Source organism: Staurois parvus, unplaced genomic scaffold (assembly GCF_062004578.1).
Source record: "Staurois parvus isolate SC_StPar_1 unplaced genomic scaffold, SC_StPar_1.0 ptg000165l, whole genome shotgun sequence".
NCBI lineage: Eukaryota > Metazoa > Chordata > Amphibia > Anura > Ranidae > Staurois > Staurois parvus.
The window spans coordinates 10,427,359-10,450,233 of NW_028317961.1; the positions used below are offsets into that span (position 1 = coordinate 10,427,359).

At 41.4% G+C, this 22,875-nt stretch overlaps 1 protein-coding gene across 1 annotated transcript in view; it reads right to left on the minus strand.

Moving 5' to 3' along the window:
* The window catches only part of AHI1 (Abelson helper integration site 1), a 435,677-nt gene that overhangs the window by 37,324 nt on the left and 375,478 nt on the right, over positions 1-22,875 (minus strand). The window contains exons 23-24 of the mRNA XM_089676204.1: positions 3,724-3,886; positions 3,503-3,600 (exon numbers count right to left, since the gene is read on the minus strand). Of these exons, the coding sequence (XP_089532330.1) occupies positions 3,503-3,600; positions 3,724-3,886 (261 nt within the window). The remainder of the gene's footprint in view (positions 1-3,502; positions 3,601-3,723; positions 3,887-22,875) is intronic.

Sequence of the window (22,875 nt, forward strand, 5' to 3'; positions counted from 1 at the left end):
CTGACACAATCCTCATGCCCTTCAGCATTAACCCCTTCATGCCGCCGTCACACAAATATGCGGCCTCACAGAACTGGGCTTTATTCCGTGGGGCCGCATATTTGCGCACGTCTTTGTGCTAGGAGCGCACTGCACAGCGCTCCCAGCACAATAACCGGGGTGACAGTGAGAGCCCTGGGTCCCGATTCTGGGTCATATGATTGCTGTGATAGCCTCTGATTGGCTATCACAGTGATCAGTCACTGTAAAGTCCGCCCCCCTTGTTTTTTTTCTCTCTGAATGGAGAGAAAAAAAACAACTGTTTGCTAAAAGAAAAGATAAATAAATGTTAAAAAAATAAAATAAAAAATAAAGAAAAAATACCTAGATCAAGGTTTGATCTAGTTCAGTGCCAGGGTTAGTGTTTGGGTCAAGGTCAGGGTCAAAGGTCAGGATTTTTTTTTAAATTGGTATCAGTGTTAGTGTGTTTTAGGTAAAAAACAAAATGCGCACTATTGTTTCTGGGCTATACTGTGGGTACAAACAACAAATAACAAACACATATATGGTATTGCTGCAATCGTCAAGAGCTGTAAATTTATTTTGGGTTGTTCTTTGGCAGTAGGTTATGATAGTAACAAGAAATGCACAGCTAAATAAAAAAACATGATTTATTGTTTTACTATTTTGGGCCAGTTTTATTTTGATAATAAAATAAAAAAAAAAAAAAATCAGGAGATATCCATTACCATTTACCACCAAATCAAAGCCCAACTTGTCCTGAATAAAAACAAGGTATAATTCACCTGGATATACAAAATTGTTCTGATGATATGAACGGTGCTACTACCCTTAGGCGTGAAGAGGTTAATGAAATACTGCAAGAAGGAACCAAAACATGGGGCTGAGAAGACATAATGTGCTTCTTCCCACTGGTAAACTGATAATCCATTACAAATTACTCAGATGCAAGTTCAAGCTCAAATAAATAAATAAATACATACATACATAAAGCCACTCAAAAAAAAAAAAAAAGTAAAAAAAAAAAAAAAAAGTTACCCTTTCGTTTCCCATTTGTCATTCAGGGCTTTTAGCTCCTGTTTGAATGAATCATATAGAAGGTCATTATTATAAAGGGAATACATGAATCTAAGAGATTCCCAAACTCCAGTGTCTATTAATTATTTCAACAATTCAATACAATATATTGCTATCACTGTTCGGTGGTTTCTGTTAAATGTATAAATTTTAGGAACAACAGCAATAACAGCATGAAAACTCGAACATGGGGATCTTAAAGAATCCCACACTCCAGTAACTATAGAAAAAATCTGAGTTTCAATCAAACTTGCCCACAGCGAAGATGCAGGAGAGCTCTTCTACCTCAACATTACCATGTTTCAATAAAAAAAAAATGAAAATAAAAAAAGAGAACAAGGAAAATTAATAGGCCCTCTTGTATTTAACTCACTTGAATAAAGATGTAAGAAAGGAGTTTTGTTTTATTGCGGTCAAACTTTTTAAAAATATTTATTTTTTAAATTTTAACTAGCACTTAGGTAAAATGATAAGGGTATACAGGCTGTATACTTAGGTGGATGCCCGTGTTGTGGTTTAGCTTTCTATGGGGATATTAGTGTATATGCTTGATAATCACAGTTGGTATCATTTGAAAAAAAAAAAAGTGAGCAGGTATTGCTATCATTTGTCAGATTAGAAATCCACCAAATTTGTCCATTTTGTCACAGATCAGTTTGTGAAACTCTATGAACAGACTTAATTCAATTGGATAGTGCATCCCTTGGTTAACCGCTTCCCCGCTGCCGTATAGCAGATTTACTGCTACATGGCAGCATGGGTGCGCTGACGCCCGGTGATTACCGACAATCACCGACAGGGAGGAACACTGTTCCACTGCAGTCCCGCTAAAAGTCGCTGATCACCCCCATTACTAGTAGGAACAAAAAAAAAAAGCGTGAAAGAAAAAGGTGCACAAGCAGCAGGGATGACCGCAGCCTGGAGAGGATTGTCAGGAAAAGGCCATTCAAAAGTGTTGGGGACTTTCACAAGGAGTGGACTGAGGCTGGAATCAGTGCATCAAGAGCCACCACACACAGACGGATCCTGGACATGGGCTTCAAATGTCGTATTCCTCTTGTCAAGCCGCTCCTGAACAACAAACATCAGAAGTGTCTTACCTGGGCTAAAGAAAAACAGACCTGGTCTGTTGCTCAGTGGTCCAAAGTCCTCTTTTCTGATGAGAGCAACTTTTGCATCTCATTTGGAAACCAAGGACCCAGAGTATGGAGGGAGAATGGAGAGGCACACACTGCAAGATGCTTGAAGTCCAGTGTGAAGTTTCCACAGTCTGTGTTGATTTGGGGAGCCATGTCATCTGCTGGTGTTGGTCCACTGTGCTTCATTAAGTCCAGGGTCAACACAGCCGTCTACCAGGAGATTTTGGAGCACTTCATGCTTCCTTCCGCAGACGAGCTTTATGGGGATGCTGACTTCATTTTCCAGCAGGACTTGGCACCCGCCCACACTGCCAAAAGCACCAAAACCTGGTTCAATGACCGTGGGATTACTGTGCTTGATTGGCCAGCAAACTCGCCTGACCTGAAACTCATAGAGAATATATGATGCATTGCCAAGAGAAAGATGAGAGACATGAGACCGAACAATGCAGAAGAGGTGAAGGCCGCTATTGAAGCATCCTGGTCTTCCATAACACCTCAGCAGTGCCACAGGCTGATAGCTTCCATGCCACGCCTCATTGAGGCAGTAATTGCTGCAAAAGGGGTCCAAACCAAGTACTGCGTACATATGCATGCTTATACTTTTCAGAGGTCCGATATTGTTCTATGTGCAATCCTTGTTTTATTGATTGCGTGTACTATTCTAATTTTCTGAGATTGTGGATTTGGGGTTTTCATGAGCACTAAGCCATAATCATCACAATTATGACAAATCATGGCTTGAACGATCTTGCTTTGCATGTAATAAGTCTATCTCTTATATTAGTTTCACCTTTTAAGTTGCATTACTGAAATAAATGAACTTTTGCACAATATTCTAATTTTTCGAGTTTCACCTGTATACCATCATTTGTAATTGCTATAACTTTCACATAAACCAATTCATTTACATGTATTGGGATTTTTTTTTAGCAAAGACATGTAGCAGAATACATTTTGGCCTAAATTTATGACAAAATTAGATTTTTACATTTTTTTACTGAACATTTTTAATAGCAAAAAGTCCAAAATATTGTTTTTTTTCTCAAAACTGTCGGTCTTTTTTTGCTTATAGTGCAAAAAATAAAAAACACACAGGCAAATACCACTGAAAGAAAGCTCAATTCGTGGGAAAAAAAGGGCATAAATTTAATCTGGGTGTGGCGTTGCATCACCACACAATTGTCAGTTAAAGTAACACAGTGCCGTAACACAAAAAATGGTCTGGTCAGGAAGGGGGGTAAATCCTCTGGAGGGCAAGTGGTTAAATATACATATATATTTACCCTTTGAGGACTCTGTTCAGGCCCTTCTGTAGTAAAATCTTCCTGGGAATGGGTAAAATATGTCTTTGACGCTGTAGTGAGATCTTCATCATAAGGCACTGAAAAAGGTAACACAAAATTGGTATTACTTTAAGTAAATCAATTCTGAACTTCAGCTGTCTGGGTCAGAAACAATCAGTTAAACCCACATTAGGTTATATTGGAAGGATGCACTAACTTACTTTCAGCAGCCACATAATTTGCTGGAAAATAACCCTGTTGTCCATTTTGTAGAATGCCAAACCACCAATTGTCATTATCTTTGTATAACACATGGATAATGTCACTACGATGAAGGCTTAGCTCATCTGATCGATGTGCAGTGTAGTCATACAGAGCCACAACCTACAAGAGAGATAACAACACCACAACTTTATCACATTAATGCCACAAACAAAGGTCTGAGCATTTACTTCCTCTCACAGTAACACAGCTGAAACCAAAGCTCTACCTTGGTAAAAGCTGAGGCTTTTTAAACTTTTACTAAAAGGATCAAGGTGGTGGGAACACAGTATGAGACATACGATAATGGACTGTGGGAAACATGAAAAATGGTTTAGCACACTAATCAAATATACTGACAAACCAAGTACTGTACTACTTTCAAAACAGCTGCTTTTTTTGATTGATGAGCAAACACACATATACACAATATATTATATATATATATATATATATATATATATATATATATATATATATATAAATAAAATACACATTGTATTTTTGGAATCAACATTTTCTATGGGACACTATTACTCTATTCTACAAAATACTCCCACAAATGTGGGCCATTGATTGCAAAGAAGATTTTTTAAATTGCACACACACAAAAAGTATTTTTCCTAACAAATTCAATTAAGACCATGTTGCAAAAAAATAAGACACCCCAATGAAAGCTACATTTTAGGCTACTTTCACACTGATCAACTATAAAAACACAGCAAAAATGCATAGGAGTTTTTACTGTGTTTTTGCCGTGCTTTCTGAGCGTTTTTAAAGGACACGTGACTTAAAAACTCCACCAAAAATGCTCCTAAGAGACGTTTTTGAGGCACTTTTCTAGGCTTTTTTTGTGTGGCGCTTTTCAGGCATTTTCCATTGATTTCAATAGGAACAGGCATTTTTATTTTTAGCTTGCCAAACATGCCCCAAGAATACCACACTGCAAGTGCAACGCAGTGTGAAAACATACACAGATATACATTCACATACATAGGGAAGTGTATTTCTTGAGATTTTCAGGCGCTTTTTTTTAACGCAAAAACGCTTCAAAAACTACTCAGTGTGAAAGTAGCCTTAGAAAAAAAAATCCTAATTAACAAGAATTCAACTACAGGTGAGTGGAATTATTCATCAAACAGGTGTCCAGCAGACAGTTGATTATAAAAGGGCGTTACTTAACAAAGAAAACCCCTTCCCATTTCATGCTGTCAGCAATGGCACCACATGGAAGAGAAATGTCTAGAGAAAGGCCTACGAAAGAAAATAAATTATTTACACAAGAAGAGTGAGGGCTACAAGAAGATCAGCAAAGCTTTACCTATCAGACAGAATACTTCAGAAAAAGTGATGGAACTGCAACCATCTCACATGGCCGTCCAGGCTGTCCATGGAGGTCAACACCTCGACAGGAGCATGAGCATCTTCTGATGAGAAGGGTTGAAGAAAATTACCGTTCAAGTTCACTGCAGTTAGCAAAAGAAATAGAAAGCCAAACTGGGGTGATTGCTTCCTGTGGCACAATATAGAGTACACTGCAGAGGAATGGAATGCATGGGTGTTGTCCACAAAGGAAGCCTCTCCTAAACTCCATGCACAAAAAATCCAACCTAGAATTTGCCAGTGCCCATGCTGAAAAAGAAGACTACTGGGACTGGCTTTAAAACTGTATTGCGTCGCCAAGGTGAGGAGTACAAAGAAAAATGCCTACAGTGAAACATGGTGGTGGCAGTGTCCTTCTCTGGGGCTGCATGAGTGCTGCTGGTGTCGGGGAGCTGAATTTCATTGATGGAATTCACAGATGTACTGCTCTATATTGAAAGAGAAGATGCTACTATCACTCCGTGCCCTTGGTCGTCATGCACTTTTTCAACATGACAATGATCCAAAACACACATATAAGGCCACTGTTGCATTTCTGAAGAAGAACAAGGTGAAAGTGATTCAGTGGCCAAGTAGGCCTCCTGATCTGAACCCAACTGAACACCTATGGGGAATTCTGAAGAGACACGTTGAGCATCGCTCTCCATCCAGCATCTAAAAGAAGAAGAATGGAAAAAAGATAGATGTTGCAATATGTCGCCAACTTGTTCATTCCATGCCTAGAAGACTTGGTGCTGTCCTTACAAACCATGGAGGCTATACAAAATACTAGATGTAGTTTTTGTTGGGGTGTGCATTCATTTTTGCACCAACTAATTTGAGTAAAAAGTAAGATTTTGTAATCCAAGTTATATTATTAACCTTACTTTCATGTAATGAGCTAAATAAATGCTCTATAAAACTCAGTTTTGTCAAAATGTTGGAAATTGTTCTTGTGTTCATTGAGATATTGATTAAAATCTTACTTTTCAAAAGGGGTGTACTCATTTATGCTGAGCACTGTATATATACAGTATATTGTGTATATGTGTTTGTGTACACACAAACACACACATTACTGAGCAAAAGTTTAGGCAGGTATGAAAAAATGCTGTAAAGTTAGAATGCTGTCAAAAATATATATTTTAATTGTTTATTCTTATCAATTTACAAAATGCAAAGTGAGCGAACAGAAAATCTACATCAAATCAATATTTTATGTGACTACCCTTTTGCTTCAAACCAGCATCAATTCTTACACTTGCACACTTTAAACACTTGCACAAAGTCAGGGATTTTGTAGGATTAGAATCAGGTGTACGATTAATCAATTATACGAAGCAGGTGCTAATGATCATCGATTTTATATGCAGGTTGAACCACAGTCTCAAGCTGAAACAGAAACAGCTTAAACTGGTTGAGGAACAACCAAACTCTGCTACTAAGGTGAGGTTGTGAAAGAGAGTTTCATGTCACAGGCAGGGGTGGACTGACAGCTCCTGGGGCCCCTGGGCAATAAGGGATCATGGGGCCCCTGTGTCCTCGCCCACACTCAAACCACACCCAAAAAAGCCTATGAAAGGTACCAGGGGCATCTCATGGGGTCCCCTACTGACCCCAGGCCCTCAGGCAGTGCCCGAGTTCCCAAATGGTCAGTCCGCCCCTGGTCACAGGTCATCATAGCAAGACTGAGCACAGGAACAAGACACAAGGTACAAGACATACTGCATCAGCAAGGCCTCTCCTAGGAAAAGATCTCAAAGCATACTGGGGTTTCATGGTGTGCTGTTCAAGAAGTACAAAGAAATGGGTAACATTGAGGACACATCATGCTTACTTCCCTTCCACATCGGAAGATGTCCAGCAGTGTCATCAGCACAGAATCTACTGTTTAGAGAAGTCTGGCCAGAAGTGGTCTTCATGGAAGAATTGCGGTCAATAAGCCATTCAGAAATGATTAAAAAAGTACTACCGATTTTATATAATCTTTTTCAGTCCCTTGCAACATGGCAAATAAATTGACAAGTTCAGTCACAGAGGCAGCAGCTAAGCAGGCACCAACAATTTTCCCTCTTTGAAGCTCATTAAGCTCTGACACAATTCCGTATTACTAGCAACGCATGCAGTGAATGATGAATGTGAGGCTTCCCACCTGTTACATAGGTGTCTCATCACACAGCGGAAGCAAAATAAATGTTACATCACATCCGTTTTTAATGTGAAACAATGAGGCTGATATTCTCAAGGACTATATGCATAGATTCACTATAATTATCTAATCACATTATAAGAAAAGCTCTGTTTACGTATTTAATCTGCACATAATTAATAATTGGATAATTGATGTAAAAATTTAATTTTATGAATTGCCTGAACATACAAGTCTTTTAGTAAACCTGCCTTGTTATATCATGTAGGTAGTATCCCAACAAAATATATTTATTTGAGGTATTTGTATAGCACTGACAATTTACACAGCAATTTACATATACTGTATATATTGTACATTCACATCAGACCCTGCCTTCAAGGAGCTTACAGTCAAGTCTCAACTCACATTCATACATACACATACTAGGACTAATTTAGACAGAAGCCAGTTAACCTACCAGCATGTCTGTGAAGTGTGGGAGGAAACCCACCAGACACAGGAAGAACATGCAAACTCCAGGCAGGTAGTGTCATGGCTGTAATTCGAACCGCCGGCGCTAGTGTTGCCAGGCAAAGGCGATAACCACTAAAATATTTATCCCAATGGGTTTTATTTTCTTGCAAATTCCTTCTTGACTGGACATCGTTCATTATAGGTTTAGTACAAAAAAAAAATATATATACATTCTCTCTTTATACTCCCCCCCCCCCCCATCTCATATACCATGTCACATACCAACAAATTATCTCCTTTTCTCTATTATTAAGACCACTCTAATACCCTGCACCTACTACACTATAGGGTAGATTTACTATAACTGGAGCACTCAGAATCTGGTGCAGCTGTGTAAGGTAACCAATTAGCTTCTAACTTCAGCTTGTTCAATTAAGCTTTGGCAATAAAACCTGTAAGCTGATTGGTTTCTATGCAGAGGTGCACAGATTTTGCACTTTCCAGTTTTTAGGAAATAACCCATGTACATGTTATAGGAGAATGAAGAGAAGGCAGATCAGTTGCATTAGGTGAAAATAGTTTGGCACAGGTTTGTCACTTCTAATACTGTATGTATTTTGGTGCCAAAATGTTTTGATATATTGGTGCTAACTTATTAAAGGAGCTGAGAATCTTCACTCAAAAAATTAATAACGGGATTTCATCTCACTTCCTGTTTTGGCTATGGGAGACGAAGTGAAGGTAAATTTCTCCAATGGGATACTGATGGCCAAAAAACTGATAGAGGTTATAACCCTCCCTTACTCTATCCAAAATGAAAACAAATGTTTTGACATTTTTAGTAAAATAGCAATATAGTAATTCTGGTACCATTATTAATAATTTTCATCAGGACTGTATTATTGGACAAAGGCTAAAGACTGGTTTACACTGTTGGTTAGTTTTAGAGGTTAGGCTGAGACTAAAAATTAGATCTATTGTTATCTCATATAAAAATATACTTTCCATTTACTAGAATCTATCTACCCATCTGAAATAGTGCTGTGCAAATTTCTGTGTCAGGTAAGAATTAAATACTTGCTGCTGAAAGTGCCTTATTTATTTTGTAAAAGTCTTTATATGTGTACAATATGGATGGCCCCAGTGTATAAAACCCTGATTATCTGCAGTCTGTATTGGTTTCCGTTTTGGCTTACTTTCTTCTATCTGCATCTAGTGATTCAGCCAGCAACTCTGCTGTTTTTCAGAAGTTCAAGCTCTCCAGCAGAATGTAACAGCTTACATGGATGACACCATCCATTTACCACTGGCAGGGGTGATTAAAATGATCAGCTTTTATTTTTTCATGTGAAACCTTTATCCCAAAAGGGAAAAAACTCCAGCTGGTTATAAAGTGTTAGCTGGAGTTTGGCTTCAATTTGTTATTTGTATTCAAATCTGCTAATACATTGAACACCTCCACTCCCCCAGACTAAGAATGCGGCAGTCGGTTTTGTCCTGAGAAAACCAATGCAGCCACCACATCTAATGATTGGTAAGCTGCAATATAATACATTTTTGGTTTGGGTTTAATACTGCTTTAAACATATTTTGTATATCAGTAGTCCACAGAGTTTGTTCCTATAGAGAAGAGGCCCACAGTTTTCTCTCATTGAGAAAATTGCAGTGTTTGAGGACTAGCAAATGTTCTCATGAAGACGTTTATCCATTACTGGTCAGCCACAGCCTTCATCAAATAAAGCAAAGTGAGGGCTGGAGAAATCACATATAACCACAATACTAAAAATGGTTCACAAACAGTGCCCACCTCATCTCAGTACAATACTTTCAGTGTAAAAGTTGAACTACCTTGGCAGCCACTTCAGTTTGTAGTTAAGCAGGATTGGTTTAATTTGGTACATATTAAAAAGGTTTAGTGGATGTCGTGCTTTTAAAAATAATCTCTTCCAGTACTTTAGGTTTCAGAGCTATAATGAGCTAAGATGTGAAAAGGCATATTAATGTGGAATTCCAGGTTACCTAACTAGCTGTTCTTCCCTCCTCCCCTCCTAACATGTATGCTAGCAAACCTGTGTAAGAAAGATATATATATACTTACCTATTTTCAGGAAGCTCGGCTCCAGTCACACGATCCAACTCCCCTTATCAGTCAGCGCAGATTAAAGGGATAAGATGGAGCGCCAACAACAGATGGGCCATTGGGTCTATGGGTGATGTCACCATTCCAGGCTTCATTGGCTGTTGTCGGAGCATTCTCCCCTTTCTCCTGCAGCTCCCGCTGGCAGACACAGGGGAGAATATGTGACCCTGTGATCATGTGAAAATAGGTAAGTATACACACATCCTTCTTAAGTGGAGGGAGGGGACAGTTTGTTGGCTAGTTAGGTGTATAGTGTAATTCCAGTTTTGGGGAGATATACAGTGCCTGGGAAAAGTATTCATACCCCTTGAGATTTTCCCCATTTTGTCATGTTACAACCAAAAATGTAAATGTATTTTATTGGGATTTTATGTGCTAGACCAGGGGTGTCAAACTGGCGGCCCTCCAGCTGTTTTGAAACTACAAGTCCCATCATGCCTCTGCCTTTGGGAGTCATGCTTGTAACTGTCAATCTTGCAATGCCTCATGGGACTTGTAGCTTGGCAACAGCTAGAGGGCTGCCAGTTTGACACCTGTGTGCTAGACCAACACAAAGTGGCACATAATTATGAAGTGGAAGGAAAATGATAAATGGTTTTCAAAATTTTTTACAAAGAAGTATCTGAAAAGTGCATTTGTATTCAGCCCCCTTTATTCTGACACCTCTAACTAAAATCTACTTATGTGACTAGAGTCCACTTGTGTGTAATTTAATCTCAGTATAAATACAGCTGTTCTGTGAAGTCCTCAGAGGTTTGCTAGAGAACATTAGTGAACAAACATCCTCATGAAGGCCAAGGAACACACCAGACAGATCAGGGATAAAGTTGTGGAGAAGTTTAAAGCAGGGTTAGGTTATAATAAAAAAATCCCAAGCTTTGAACATCTCATGGAGCACTGTTCAATCCATCATCTGAAAATGGAAAGAGTATGGCACAACTGCAAACCTACCAAGACATGGCTGTCCACCTAAACTGACAGGCCGAGCAAGGAGAGCATTAATCAGAAAAGCAGTCAAGAGGACTATTGTAACTCTGGAGCAGCTGCAGAGATCCACAGCTCAGATGGGAGAATCTGTCCATTGGACAACTATTAGTCCTGCACTCCACAAATCTGGCCTTTATGGAAGAGTGGCAAGAAAAAAAGCCATTGTTGAAAGAAAACCTTAAGAAGTCCCATTTGCAGTTTGCGAGAAGCCATGTGGGGGGCACAGCAAACATGTGGAAGAAGGTACTCTGGTCAGATGAGACCAAAATTGAACTTTTTGGCCTAAAAGCAAAACGCTATGTGTGGTGGAAAACTAACACTGCACATCACCCTGAACACACCATCACCACTGTGAAACATGGTGGTGGCAGCTTCATGTTCTGTGGATGCTTTTCTTCAGTAGGGACAGGGAAGTTGGTTAGAGTTGATGGGAAGATGGATGGAGCCATATACAGGGCAATCTTAGAAGAAAACCTGTTAAGAGTCTGCAAAAGACTTGAGACTGGGATGGAGGTTCACCTTGCAGTAGGACAACGACCCTAAACATACAGTCAGAGCTACAATGGAATGGCTTAGATCAAAGCATATTCATGTGTTAGAATGGCCAAGTCAAAGTCCAGACCTGAATCCAATTGAGAATCTGTGGCAAGAGTTGAAAATTGCAGTTCACAGATGCTCTCCATCCAATCTGATAGCGCTTGAGCTATTTCGCAAAGAAGAATGGGCAAAAATTTCACTCTCTAGATGTTCAAAGCTGTTAGCGACATACCAAAAAAGAATTGTAGGTGTAATTGCAGCAAAAGGTGGTTCTACAAAATATTGACTCAGGGGGCTGAATACAAATGCACGCCACACTTTTCAGATATTTATTTGTAAACAATTTTTAAACCATTATAATTTTCCTTCCACTTCACAATTCTGTGCCACTTTGTGTTGGTCTATCACATAAAATCCAAATAAAATAGATTTACATTTTGGTTGTAACATGAAACCGTGGAAAATCTCAAGGGGTATGAATACTTTTTCAAGGAGCTGTATTAAAAGAGGGAAACAGTCAGATGTTGTACCTCTTTATTGCATAACATGCAACTCACATACCCCTCTTTATGGTAATGTGGAACTCTCAATTTTTAAGGAAACATTCAAAGTCATAGCACTATCTTCAGCAATGCAGAACTTTTACAGCACTCTTTTTGTAAACATGATTATCTTCATGATTAATCTTATTTATAATCTATGACATTCTTTCTTCATTAGTTATCACATCTTTCTAAATTGAAAACATTCATCGTTTACCTGATTTTTGTACCACATAACACACAAAATAAAACCACAATAAAAAAAAGAAATGCATTGTTCTTATGGACAAAGAAGTAACAAGAAACACTTATTCAAAACTAGGATTATTCTAAAAAAATCTTACAATCCACATAAAGGTGAAACTCAAAAAATTAGAATATCGTGCAAAAGTTAATTTATTTCAGTAATGCAATTTAAAAAGGTGAAACTAAAAATGAGATAGACTCATTACATGCAAAGCAAGATAGTTCAAGCTGTGATTTGTCATAATTGTGATGATTATGGCTTACAGCTCATGAAAACCCTAAATCCACAATCTCAGAAAATTAGAATATTGTGAAAAGGTGCAAAATTCTAGGCTCAAAGTGTCCCACTCTAATCATCTAATTAAGCCATAACATCTGCAAAGGGTTCCTGAGCCTTTAAATGGTCTCTCAGTCTGGTTCAGTAGGAATCACAATCATGGGAAAGACTGCTGACCTGACAGTTGTGCAGAAAACCATCACTGACACCCTCCATAGGGAGGGAAAGCCTCAAAAGGTAATTGCAAAAGAAGTTGGATGTTCCCAAAGTGCTGCATCAAAGCACATTAATAGAAAGTTATATGGAAGGGAAAAGTGTGGAAGAAAAAGGTGCACAAGCAGCAGGGATGACCGCAGCCTGGAGAGGATTGTCAGGAAAAGGCCATTCAAAAGTGTTGGGGAGTTTCACAAGGAGTGGACTAAGGCTGGAGTCAGTGCATCAAGAGCCATCACACACAGATGGATCCTGGACATGGGCTTTCTCTGGTCTTGCTCCTGAACAACAAACAATGTCAGAAGCGTCTTACCTGGGCTAAACAAAAACAGACCTGGTCTGTTGCTCAGTGGTCCAAAGTCCTCTTTTCTGATGAGAGCAACTTTTGCATCTCATTTGGAAACCAAGGACCCAGAGTATGCTGGAAGAATGGAGAAGCACACACTGCAAGATGCGTGAAGTCTAGTGTGAAGTTTCCACAGTCTGTGTTGATTTGAGGAGCCATGTCATCTGCTGATGTTGGTCCACTGTGCTTCATTAAGTCCAGGGTCAACGCAGCCGTCTACCAAGAGATTTTTGGAGCACTTCATGCTTCCTTCCGCAGACGAGCTTTATGGGGATGCTGACTTCATTTTCCAGCAGCACTTGGCACCTGCCCACACTCCAAAAAGCACCAAAACCTGGTTCAATGACCGTGGGATTACTGTACTTGATTGGCCAGCAAACTTGCCTGACCTGAACCCCATAGAGAATCTATGGGGCATTGCCAAGAGAAAGATGAGATACATGAGACCGAACAATGCAGAAGAGCTGAAGGCCGCAATTAAAGCATCCTGGTCTTCCATAACACCTCAGCAGTGCCACAGGCTGATAGCTTCCATGCCACGCCGCATTGAGGCAGTAATTGCTGCAAAGGGGGCCCAAACAAAGTACTGAGTACATATGCATGCTTCTACTTTCAGAGGTCCGATATTGTTCTATGTACAATCCTTGTTTTATTGATTGCATGTAATATTCTAATTTTCTGAGATTTTGTATTTGGGGCTTTCATGAGCACTAAGCCATAATCATCACAATTATGGCAAATCATGGCTTGAACTATCTTGCTTTGCATGTAATGAGTCTCTCTCATATATTAGTTTCACCTTTTAAATTGCATTACTGAAATAAATGAACTTTTGCACGATATTCTAATTTTTCGAGTTTCACCTGTATGTGTTTTCATATATTAATAGTATTACCAGAGGGATGGCATCAAAATGTGTCCCTTTTTTGTGTTTAGAATGATCCACAGACATAATGGTTATCTACCGTATTTTCCGGCGTATAAGACGACTGGGCGTATAAGACGACCCCCTACTTTTCCTGTTAAAATATAGGGTTTGGGCTATACTCGCCGTATAAGACTACCCCTCTTCCAACACACACCAAATAAAATTTAAAAAACATCAGATTTGATTTCAATATGGTATGGTATTTCAGTATGGTATTCCAATGATGGGGTGCTATTCCTCCTACTGACACCAATGATGGGGCACGATTCCTCACTCTGACACCAATGATGGGGCACTATTCCTCCCACTGACACCAATGATGGTGCCCCATCATTAGGGTCAGTGTGTGAGGAATAGTGTCCCATCATTAATGTCAGTGGGAGGAATAGTACTCCATTAGTGTCAGTGGGAGAAATAGTGCCCTATCATTGGTGTCAGTGGGAAGAATCGTGCCCCATCATTGGTGTCAGTGGGAGGAATAGTGTCCCATCATTGGTGTCAGTGGGAGGAATCGTGTCCCATCATTGGTGTCAGTGGGAGGAATCGTGCCCCATCATTGGTGTCAGTGGGAGGAATAGCGCCCCATCATTGGTGTCAGTGGGAGGAATAGCACCCCATCATTGGTGTCAGTGGGAGGAATAGCACCCCATCATTGGTGTCAGTGGGAGGAATAGCACCCCATCATTGGTGTCAGTGGAAGGAATCGTGCCCCATCATTGGTATCAGTGGCAGGAATAGTGCCCCGTCATTGGTATCAGTGGGAGGAATAATGCCCCATCATTGGTATCAGTTGGGGGAATAGTGCCCCGTTATTGGTGTCAGTGGGAGGAATAGTGTCCCAACATTGGTGTCAGTGGGGGGAAGAATAGTGCCCCATCGTTGGTGTCAGTGGGGGGGGGAATAGTGCCCCATCATGGGTGTCAGTGGGGGGGAGGAATAGTGCCCCATCGTTGGTGTCAGTGGGGGGGAGGAATAGTGCCTCATCGTTGGTGTCAGTGGGGGGGAGGAATAGTGCCTCATCGTTGGTGTCAGTGGGGGGGAGGAATAGTGCCTCATCGTTGGTGTCGGGGGGGGGGGGGGAATAGTGCCATATTGTTGGTGTCCGTGTGGGGGGGGGAGGAATAGTGCCCCATCGTTGGTGTCAGTGGGGGGGGGGGGGAAGTGCCCCATCGTTGGTGTCAGTGGGGGGAGGAATAGTGCCCCATCGTTGATGTAAGTGGGAGGAATAATGCCCCATCATTAGTATCAGTGACACCAATGATGGGGCACTATTCCTCCCACTGACACCAATGACACTTGCTGACCCCTGTTCCAGCATGGTGCTGCTGCAGCCAGCATACGTGGTTGCAGCAACACCATCTGAACGGCACACTTACCGGCCGCTCCCTCACTCGATGTTCGCGGGGCCGCTTGGCTCCACCTCCTCGCAGGTGATTGGCCGCCTGTGTGCCTTTCCTGAGCTACAGTTCTGGAGCCCAATCACCAGTGAGGAGGCGGAACCGAGCGGCTGCGTGAACATCGAATGAGGGAGCGGCCGAACTGAAAGAAGGAGCAGCCGCGCTTCCTGGACTGGACCGTCGTGGGACTGGGACCGGAGCCAGGTAAGAAACTGCAGCCCCCTGCCTGCCCCTGTACTTAGTGTCCCTTCCGTTGGAAGGGGGGGGGGTCGGCGGCACTGCGCCTCCCTTCTAAAAAATGCCACCCTGACACCGGCTCAGAAGTGTCAGCACGCCGTATACACCGGCGTATAAGACGACCACCAACTTTTGAGAAGATTTTCATGGGTTAAAAAGTCGTCTTATACGCTGGAAAATACGGTAATACCAGTCCAAGACATGGCTAATAGAGGAGATGTCTGCAAAGAGATTTCAGTAAGGTTTTCCATGAAAGTGTCTCATGAAAACCAGGGAGTGGATTGGTGGGATCTGACCAATTATGAGTATGGAATTGGTAAAGGAAATTTTCTAAAATGCTCATGTAACCGGTGTTTGGTTCTTCCTTACTTCATGAAACAAGGGGCACAATTCAAAAGTAATGTCACAATCTAAAACAATTGTTGATTCTTGGTAATCTATTTTGTAAAGTGGATGTCATGGGTCAGTGTTTAGAGCAGTGTAATAAGATCTTTTTTGTTGCACAACCTTCAACCAGTGCGGATAAAAAAGATTTTAACTAAATGAAATATAAAAGATATTTTATAACACCTTCCTCACATTGCTGAATCATACCCAGTTTCTTAACTTAAATACAGTAGTTCTAGGACTTTTTCCATTGGCGTTGCCTTTTCTTTTTATAAAGACTCTTTTTTAACTATGCTGTTAAAGGGATATTAACTATGCTGTTAAAGGGATATTAACTATGCTGTTAAAGGCAGTTTTTTTTTCGTTTAAAAATAACAAACATGTTATACTTGCCTGCTCTGTGTAACTGTTTTGCAAAGAGCAGTGCCGATTTTCCTCTTCCTGGGTACCCCACTGGTGCTCCTGGCCCCCCCCTCTTGCCTAGTGCCCGCATAGCAAGCCTGTTGCTGTGGGGGCTCCATTCACACATTGAGCACAGCTCTGCCCCACCCCTCTCTCTCTCCTCATTGGCTTACTGGCTGTGAATGACAGTAGTGGGGGCCAATGGCTATCTTTGCTGTCTCAGCCAATGAGACAGGAGAGATCGGGGAGAGCTGAGGCTCGCATGCACATGGATTGAGATGGGGCTCAGATAAGTTTTAGGGGGTGCTGGGAGCGCTGCTGCACACTGCTCCAAAGAACGCATGAAAGTAAAAAAAAAAATTGAGCCTTTACAACCATTTTCATTAAACAAAACAGTTCCTGCCATCCCTCTCACTTTCACAGCCCTCCTCACATAGGAAAATATACAGTTTATCACTAAAGCTAAATGCCAGGCAAATAGCTAAATGAACAGGTAAAAATATACAGCGGAGCTGTGTTACCCTGTCAATGGATATGATTTTATCCATCCAGCCCTAAGATGCCTGCTGACCCAATGATTTTCTGCTGCATTTAAGCAAACACTGCTAGGGTCACCTCTCTGCCCCATATAAAAGAGCAGAAGCAAGCAGATGTGTTCATCATTCTATCTTACCCTGTCAGAATTCCCCTTGTCTGTATATGTGAATTCAGGATAACTTACTGGTCCAAAGTAATACCCCTTCCGTTCTAGGTCTGAGTGCTTCTTTACAGGGGATTGCAAAACGCTAAGTCGTATTCAATTATTTATATTAGCTATACTTAACCACTTCTTGATTGTGCTATAGCCCACGCTACAGCGTGGTCATCCAGTTCTGAGAGGGCACCATATGACGTCCTTCCAGAATGTGCCCCCCGCGCGCCCCCAGCACTCTCTGTGATTGCTGTGTCCTTTTGATACAGCTGATCACATGACATGGTAAAGGACTAATCACAGTGGCCTTTTACCACATGATCAGCTGTGTCCAAACACAGCTGATCACCATGTAAATACACTTGCTGTCACAGCGCGAGGACAGTATTGCTGATAACCGGCAACTGTGAAAGTAAACACCTAATCAGGGCACGGATTATCAGTACAACCCAAAGAGTGCCCATCAGTGCTGCCAATCTGTGCCCATCAGTGCTGCCAATCTGTGCCCATCAGTGCTGCCAATCTGTGCCCATCAGTGCTGCCAATCTGTGCCCGACAGTGCCATTCAGTGCTGCCGATGTGTGCCAATTAGTGCCGCCTATCAGTGCCCATCACTGCCGTCTATCAGTGCGCATATCAGTGCCCATCAGTACCGCATATCAGTGCAGCCTCATCAGTGCCTCATCAATGCCTACCAGTGAAGGAGAAATATTACTTGTTTGCAATATGTTATATTAGAAACAAAGAAAAACATTTTTTTTTTCATTTTAAATTGTGCCTTTTTGTGAAATAGGGAAAATGGAAGGAACGCAAAACTGTAAATAAAAAAAATTTACTAAAAAAAATCTGGAGGTTACCATTTTTCACTCGCAACTTTCAGAATTTTGTAATACTCCCTTAAACCATATATTTTCCTAAAGCACATAACCTATGGAATAAAAAAAAAACTGATTTTTTTAGGCCCCCACAATAGTTGCGCAAATATTCATCAAATCGCTATTTTCACAAAAAACCCACCACTAAAATCATTATTAGTGCACACAAACACAACATACCTTTTCCAAATTCCTGCTAATTTGCTATTAAGGGCTCGTTTACATGGGGCGTACTGTTTACCTGCATGGGGATGCCCAGGTGTTCTGTGCAACCCCACGCAGGCAGTCTCATCCATGTCAATTGGGGTGCAACGGCTGCACAAGCATACCTGCTGCTCCCAATCTGACATCTGTGTGGGCGTGGGTGCACAACCCCAAACGCAGACAGTGTGAGCTCAGGGACATGAACCTCTACCGATATAGGATTCAAATTGTGAGTAACGTTAGTTTTTGTGCAGTTGCTAAATCCATAATGACATTAATGGGACTGCCTGCACAGGGATGCACGGAACACCTGTGCATCCTTGTGCAAATAAACACAGCCTTGCCGGGGCATATGCGGTGTATGTCCTGTGCAAATAAGGCCTTACTATGTGTGTTTTGTTTTTAAATAAATTAATTATTTTTACAATTTAATTTTTTAATATGTTGTACCTTTTTTTTGGGGGGGGGGGGGGAGGGGCAGCTTAGGTCAAATATCAGAGGTCTAAACAGACCTCTGATGTCTCTTTTTATGAGACAGAGAAAGGGACTGAAGAAAGTTCCTTTCTCTGCAGCCTGATTTGCACATTACATGAATGAATAAGGAGTCTGTATAGAGACACCTTTTCCTTCATAAAATGACGCATAGTAAATACAGTTTACCCTGCTCACTTATCAATGAATACAGGAGTGATCACTAGTGATTGCTGACTGTATCCATTGAAGGGAAGGGAGGAGCTCCCCCACGCTCTCCATCTTGACTTCCCTGAGTGCCGGAGCAACAGTTGTAGGCAGTGGGAGGGAATGCTGGAAAGCAGCAGGGGATTAGTGAGATGGGGGCTGTTGTGAGGGGGTCAGAGTGGCAGGTGGGACATGTTTCTGTGCTTCAAAGCCCCAGCAGCATCTGAAGCAATCTGGTGGAAGAGGCAGAGGAGGGAAGCAGACTACTGAAGTATAGCTGCAGGGGATCAGGTTTGCGAGTGGTGCGGCACGGATTAGGTGGAACTGGTGCTGGGGACGGTGAGAGTAGAGTGGGTGGGCATTTAATAGAAGAACAGCAGCAAAGGTGGAGAGGCTGGAGACACGGAAGCGAGGGAAGTGGCATCATTGGCGGGGGTTACATTTGAGGTGAATAGCTCTGATCAATGGCTTGTTAGCTGCTGTTCAGAGTCTGCTGAAAAGTTTTGCTATAAGCTCATGGTCACTGCTTATAGCAGAAGCAGGAATGCAGGTCTGTAAGGTGTACAGACCTGGCCAACTAGAAGCAGTGCAGTAGGTCCATACGCCGTATGGACCTGGCAGCGAAAGGATTAAAATGTGTGACACATGAAAGCAAAATGTTTTATTTATCACATATGCTGCCTCTGCTTCTAAATTGTGTCTGATTCTCTTATATCATTTCAAGTCTAGGAGATGGGATCTGTCTAATGCTGTAGTCTCTAATGACTGGAACATCCTTAGATTATAAGATTGGAAAACTGCCTAGAGATGGATCTAAATTCGGCCAGTTTGACAGGGACCAGTCGAATTTTGATCAATGTATGGGCACTGTGAGTGTACAAAAGCCGATCTACCGCCCTGTTGGAGAATTTCTGCCAAAGGCTATAGCCTGTATCACTGATCTGTGTATTCTGATGGTAGGAAAGTCTCCTCGCTGTCAGAATACAATATTACAGTGGGAGGATTATCCACCTCAAATGTGGCAATTCAAATCACCTAATCAAGCTACCAAAGAACCTACTCCAAATAATCCATGTCATATAGCTCACTGATATCATTTGGAGGAAGCTGCAAGTTGTAGTATAATCAGGTGATTTAGTGGCAGCAATTTTTTGTTGTGTGTTTTACATAACACAAATACAGCAGTGACAGCTTCAGTATTTTGTCTCAGAACAGTTTTGTTTAGAATATGTTTTCAGACAGAGACCTTGCACAAGCTTACCTGTGGGTACTGTAAATACCTCCTAAACATGCACCCAGATGTCATCGGCGCATGCACACTGTGCTCTCAATGGACGGTGTGCCGTCCATTGAGAGAGATATGCCGCGGTCGAAACTCCCTTCGCACATGCGCGGGAGTGACGATATCGTGGCTTGACCAATCAGATGGGCACAGCTCGCGAACACGGAAGGAAGACAGGGTAAAGATGGAAACCTCATGGAACTGTGACAGCACTTCGTTGGAGGGCTTTGTTTCAGGTAAGTCTTTCATAATGTGCTGGTATGCAATGCATACTAGCACATTATGCTCTTAACATGCGGGGAGAAGATTATATTAGATTTGTCTTGTGGTTTACTACCACTTTAAAATATCATTTTCCTATTTTATCTTTCTCTGTTGGTATTAAAGTGGAACTTACAGTGGATATAAAAAGTCTACACACCCCTGTTAAGTTTTTGTGATGTCAAAAAATGAGGCAAAGATAAATCATTTCAGAACTTTTTCCACCTTTAATGTGACCTATACACTGTACAACTCAATTGAAAAACAAACATAAATCTTTTAGGGAGGGAAGTAAACATAAAAAACTAAAATAATGTGTTTGCATAAGTGTGCACACCCTCTTATAACTGGGGATGTAGCTGTTTTCCGAATTAAGCAATCACATTCACAATCATGTTAAATAGGAGTCAGTACACACCTGCCATCAATTAAAGTGCCTCTGACTAATCCCAAATAAAGTTCAGCTGTTCTTGTAGGTCTTTCCTGACATTTTCTTAGTTGCATCCTACAGCAAAAGTCATGGTCCGCAGAGAGCTTCCAAAGCATCAGAGGGATCTCATTGTTAAAAGGTATCAGTCAGGTGAAGGGCACAAAAGAATTTCCAAGGCAATAATTATATACCATGGAACACAGTCATCATTAAGTGAAGAAAATATGGCGCAACAGTGACATCACCAAAAACTCGATGTCCCTCCAAAATTGATGAAAAGACGAGAAGAAAACTGGTCTGGGAGGCTCCCAAGAGGCCTACAGCAACATTAAATGAGCTGCAGGAATATCTGACAAGTATTGGCTGTGTGGTACATGTGATAACAATCTCCTGTATTTTTCATATGTCTGGGCTATGGGGTAGAGTGGCAAGATGGAAGCCTTTTCTTACAAAGAAAAACATCCAAGCCTGGATAAATTTAGCAAAAACACATCTGAAGTCTCCCAAAAGCATGTGGGAAAGTGTGTTATGGTCTGATGAAACCAAGGTGAACCTTTTGGCCATAATTCCAAAAGATATGTTTGGCGCAAAAACAACACTGCACATCACCAAAAGAACTCCATACCCAGAGTGGTGGCAGCGTCATGCTTTGGGGTTGTTTTTCTTCAGCTGGAACTGGGGCCTTAGTCAAGGTAGAGGGAATTATGAACAGATCCAAATACCAGTCCATATTGGCACAAAACCTTCACGCCTTTGCTAGAAAGCTGAAAATGAAGAGGAACTTCATCTTTCAGCATGACAACGACCCAAAGCATACATCCAAATCAACAAAGGAATAGCTTCACCAGAAAAAGATTAATGCTTTGGAATGGCCCAGCCAGAGCCCAGACCTGAATCCGATCAAAAATCTGTGGGGTGCAGAGGGCTGTGCACAGAAGATGCCCTCGCAATCTGACAGATTTGGAGTGTTTTTGCAAAGAAGAGTGGGCAAATATTGCCAAGTCAGGATGTGCCATGATGACAGATTCATATCCAAAAAGACTGAGTGCTGTAATAATATCAAAAGGTCCTTCAACAAAGTATTAGTTTAAAGGTGTGAACACTTATGCAACCATATTATCTTAGTTTTTTCTTTTTACTTCCCTCCACCTAAAAGATTTCAATTTGTTGTTCAACGGAGTTGTACAGTTTATAGGTTACATTAAAGGTGGTAAAAGTTCTGAAATTATTTATCTTTGCCTGATTTTTTACATCACAGAAACCGGACATTTTTACAGGGGTGTCTAGACTTTTTATGTCCACTGCAAATTAAGAACAAAACAATTATAACAGGTAATAACTATCATCAATAATTGTAACTTTATAATATTTTTCTGCCTAAACACAAAACTTTAGTTTTTGACAGAGAAAGGAAAGATTAGATCTTCTGTTAGGTTTTTATTGCTGTCGGTGTCCCCACTGGGGAGATTCACCCTCTCCTTGTCCTTGTGCCATGTTCGCGGGTAGGGGGTGCGCGTGCCGCCCGGCAGTACTGTGATTCGGCACAGCACCGATCAGTCAGCGGATTCAGGCCAGTTACGTTTGGTCTAGATCTGCTGAACGAGCACTGCTCTATCACAGAACTTCCTGTGCCTGTGTTTACCTTACACAGGCACAGGAAAGGATGCAATACTGACAGAAGAATGACATAGAATATGAACCTGTAGACAGTAGTAGCACCCTGACAGATACAGTAGCTCAGACGATGGAGTAGAGGTCGTACCCAACCCCGTTCCCAGGTCGCTGAGGTGGTACAATTGCATGATGATTCTCATATGCAGCAGAGTGCCAGTACTAGTGCCAGTCTACCTTTTGGTGAACTGGAGAGTACCAGTGGCCTAGTACATCCTAGTCTTTTTCATACCAGCACTGCAGTATCACTTGATGATGTGTTGAGTCCCATAAGTGCAGTACAAGCTGGTGCAGTGGCTAGCACAAGTAGTGTCCAGCAGCCACCAAGAATTCGACCACAGGCCAGTAGAGCTCATAGTGTCCTTCCAGATGTGATTGCAAATCCTGATTGGCAGCCCACAAATTCTGCAGCAT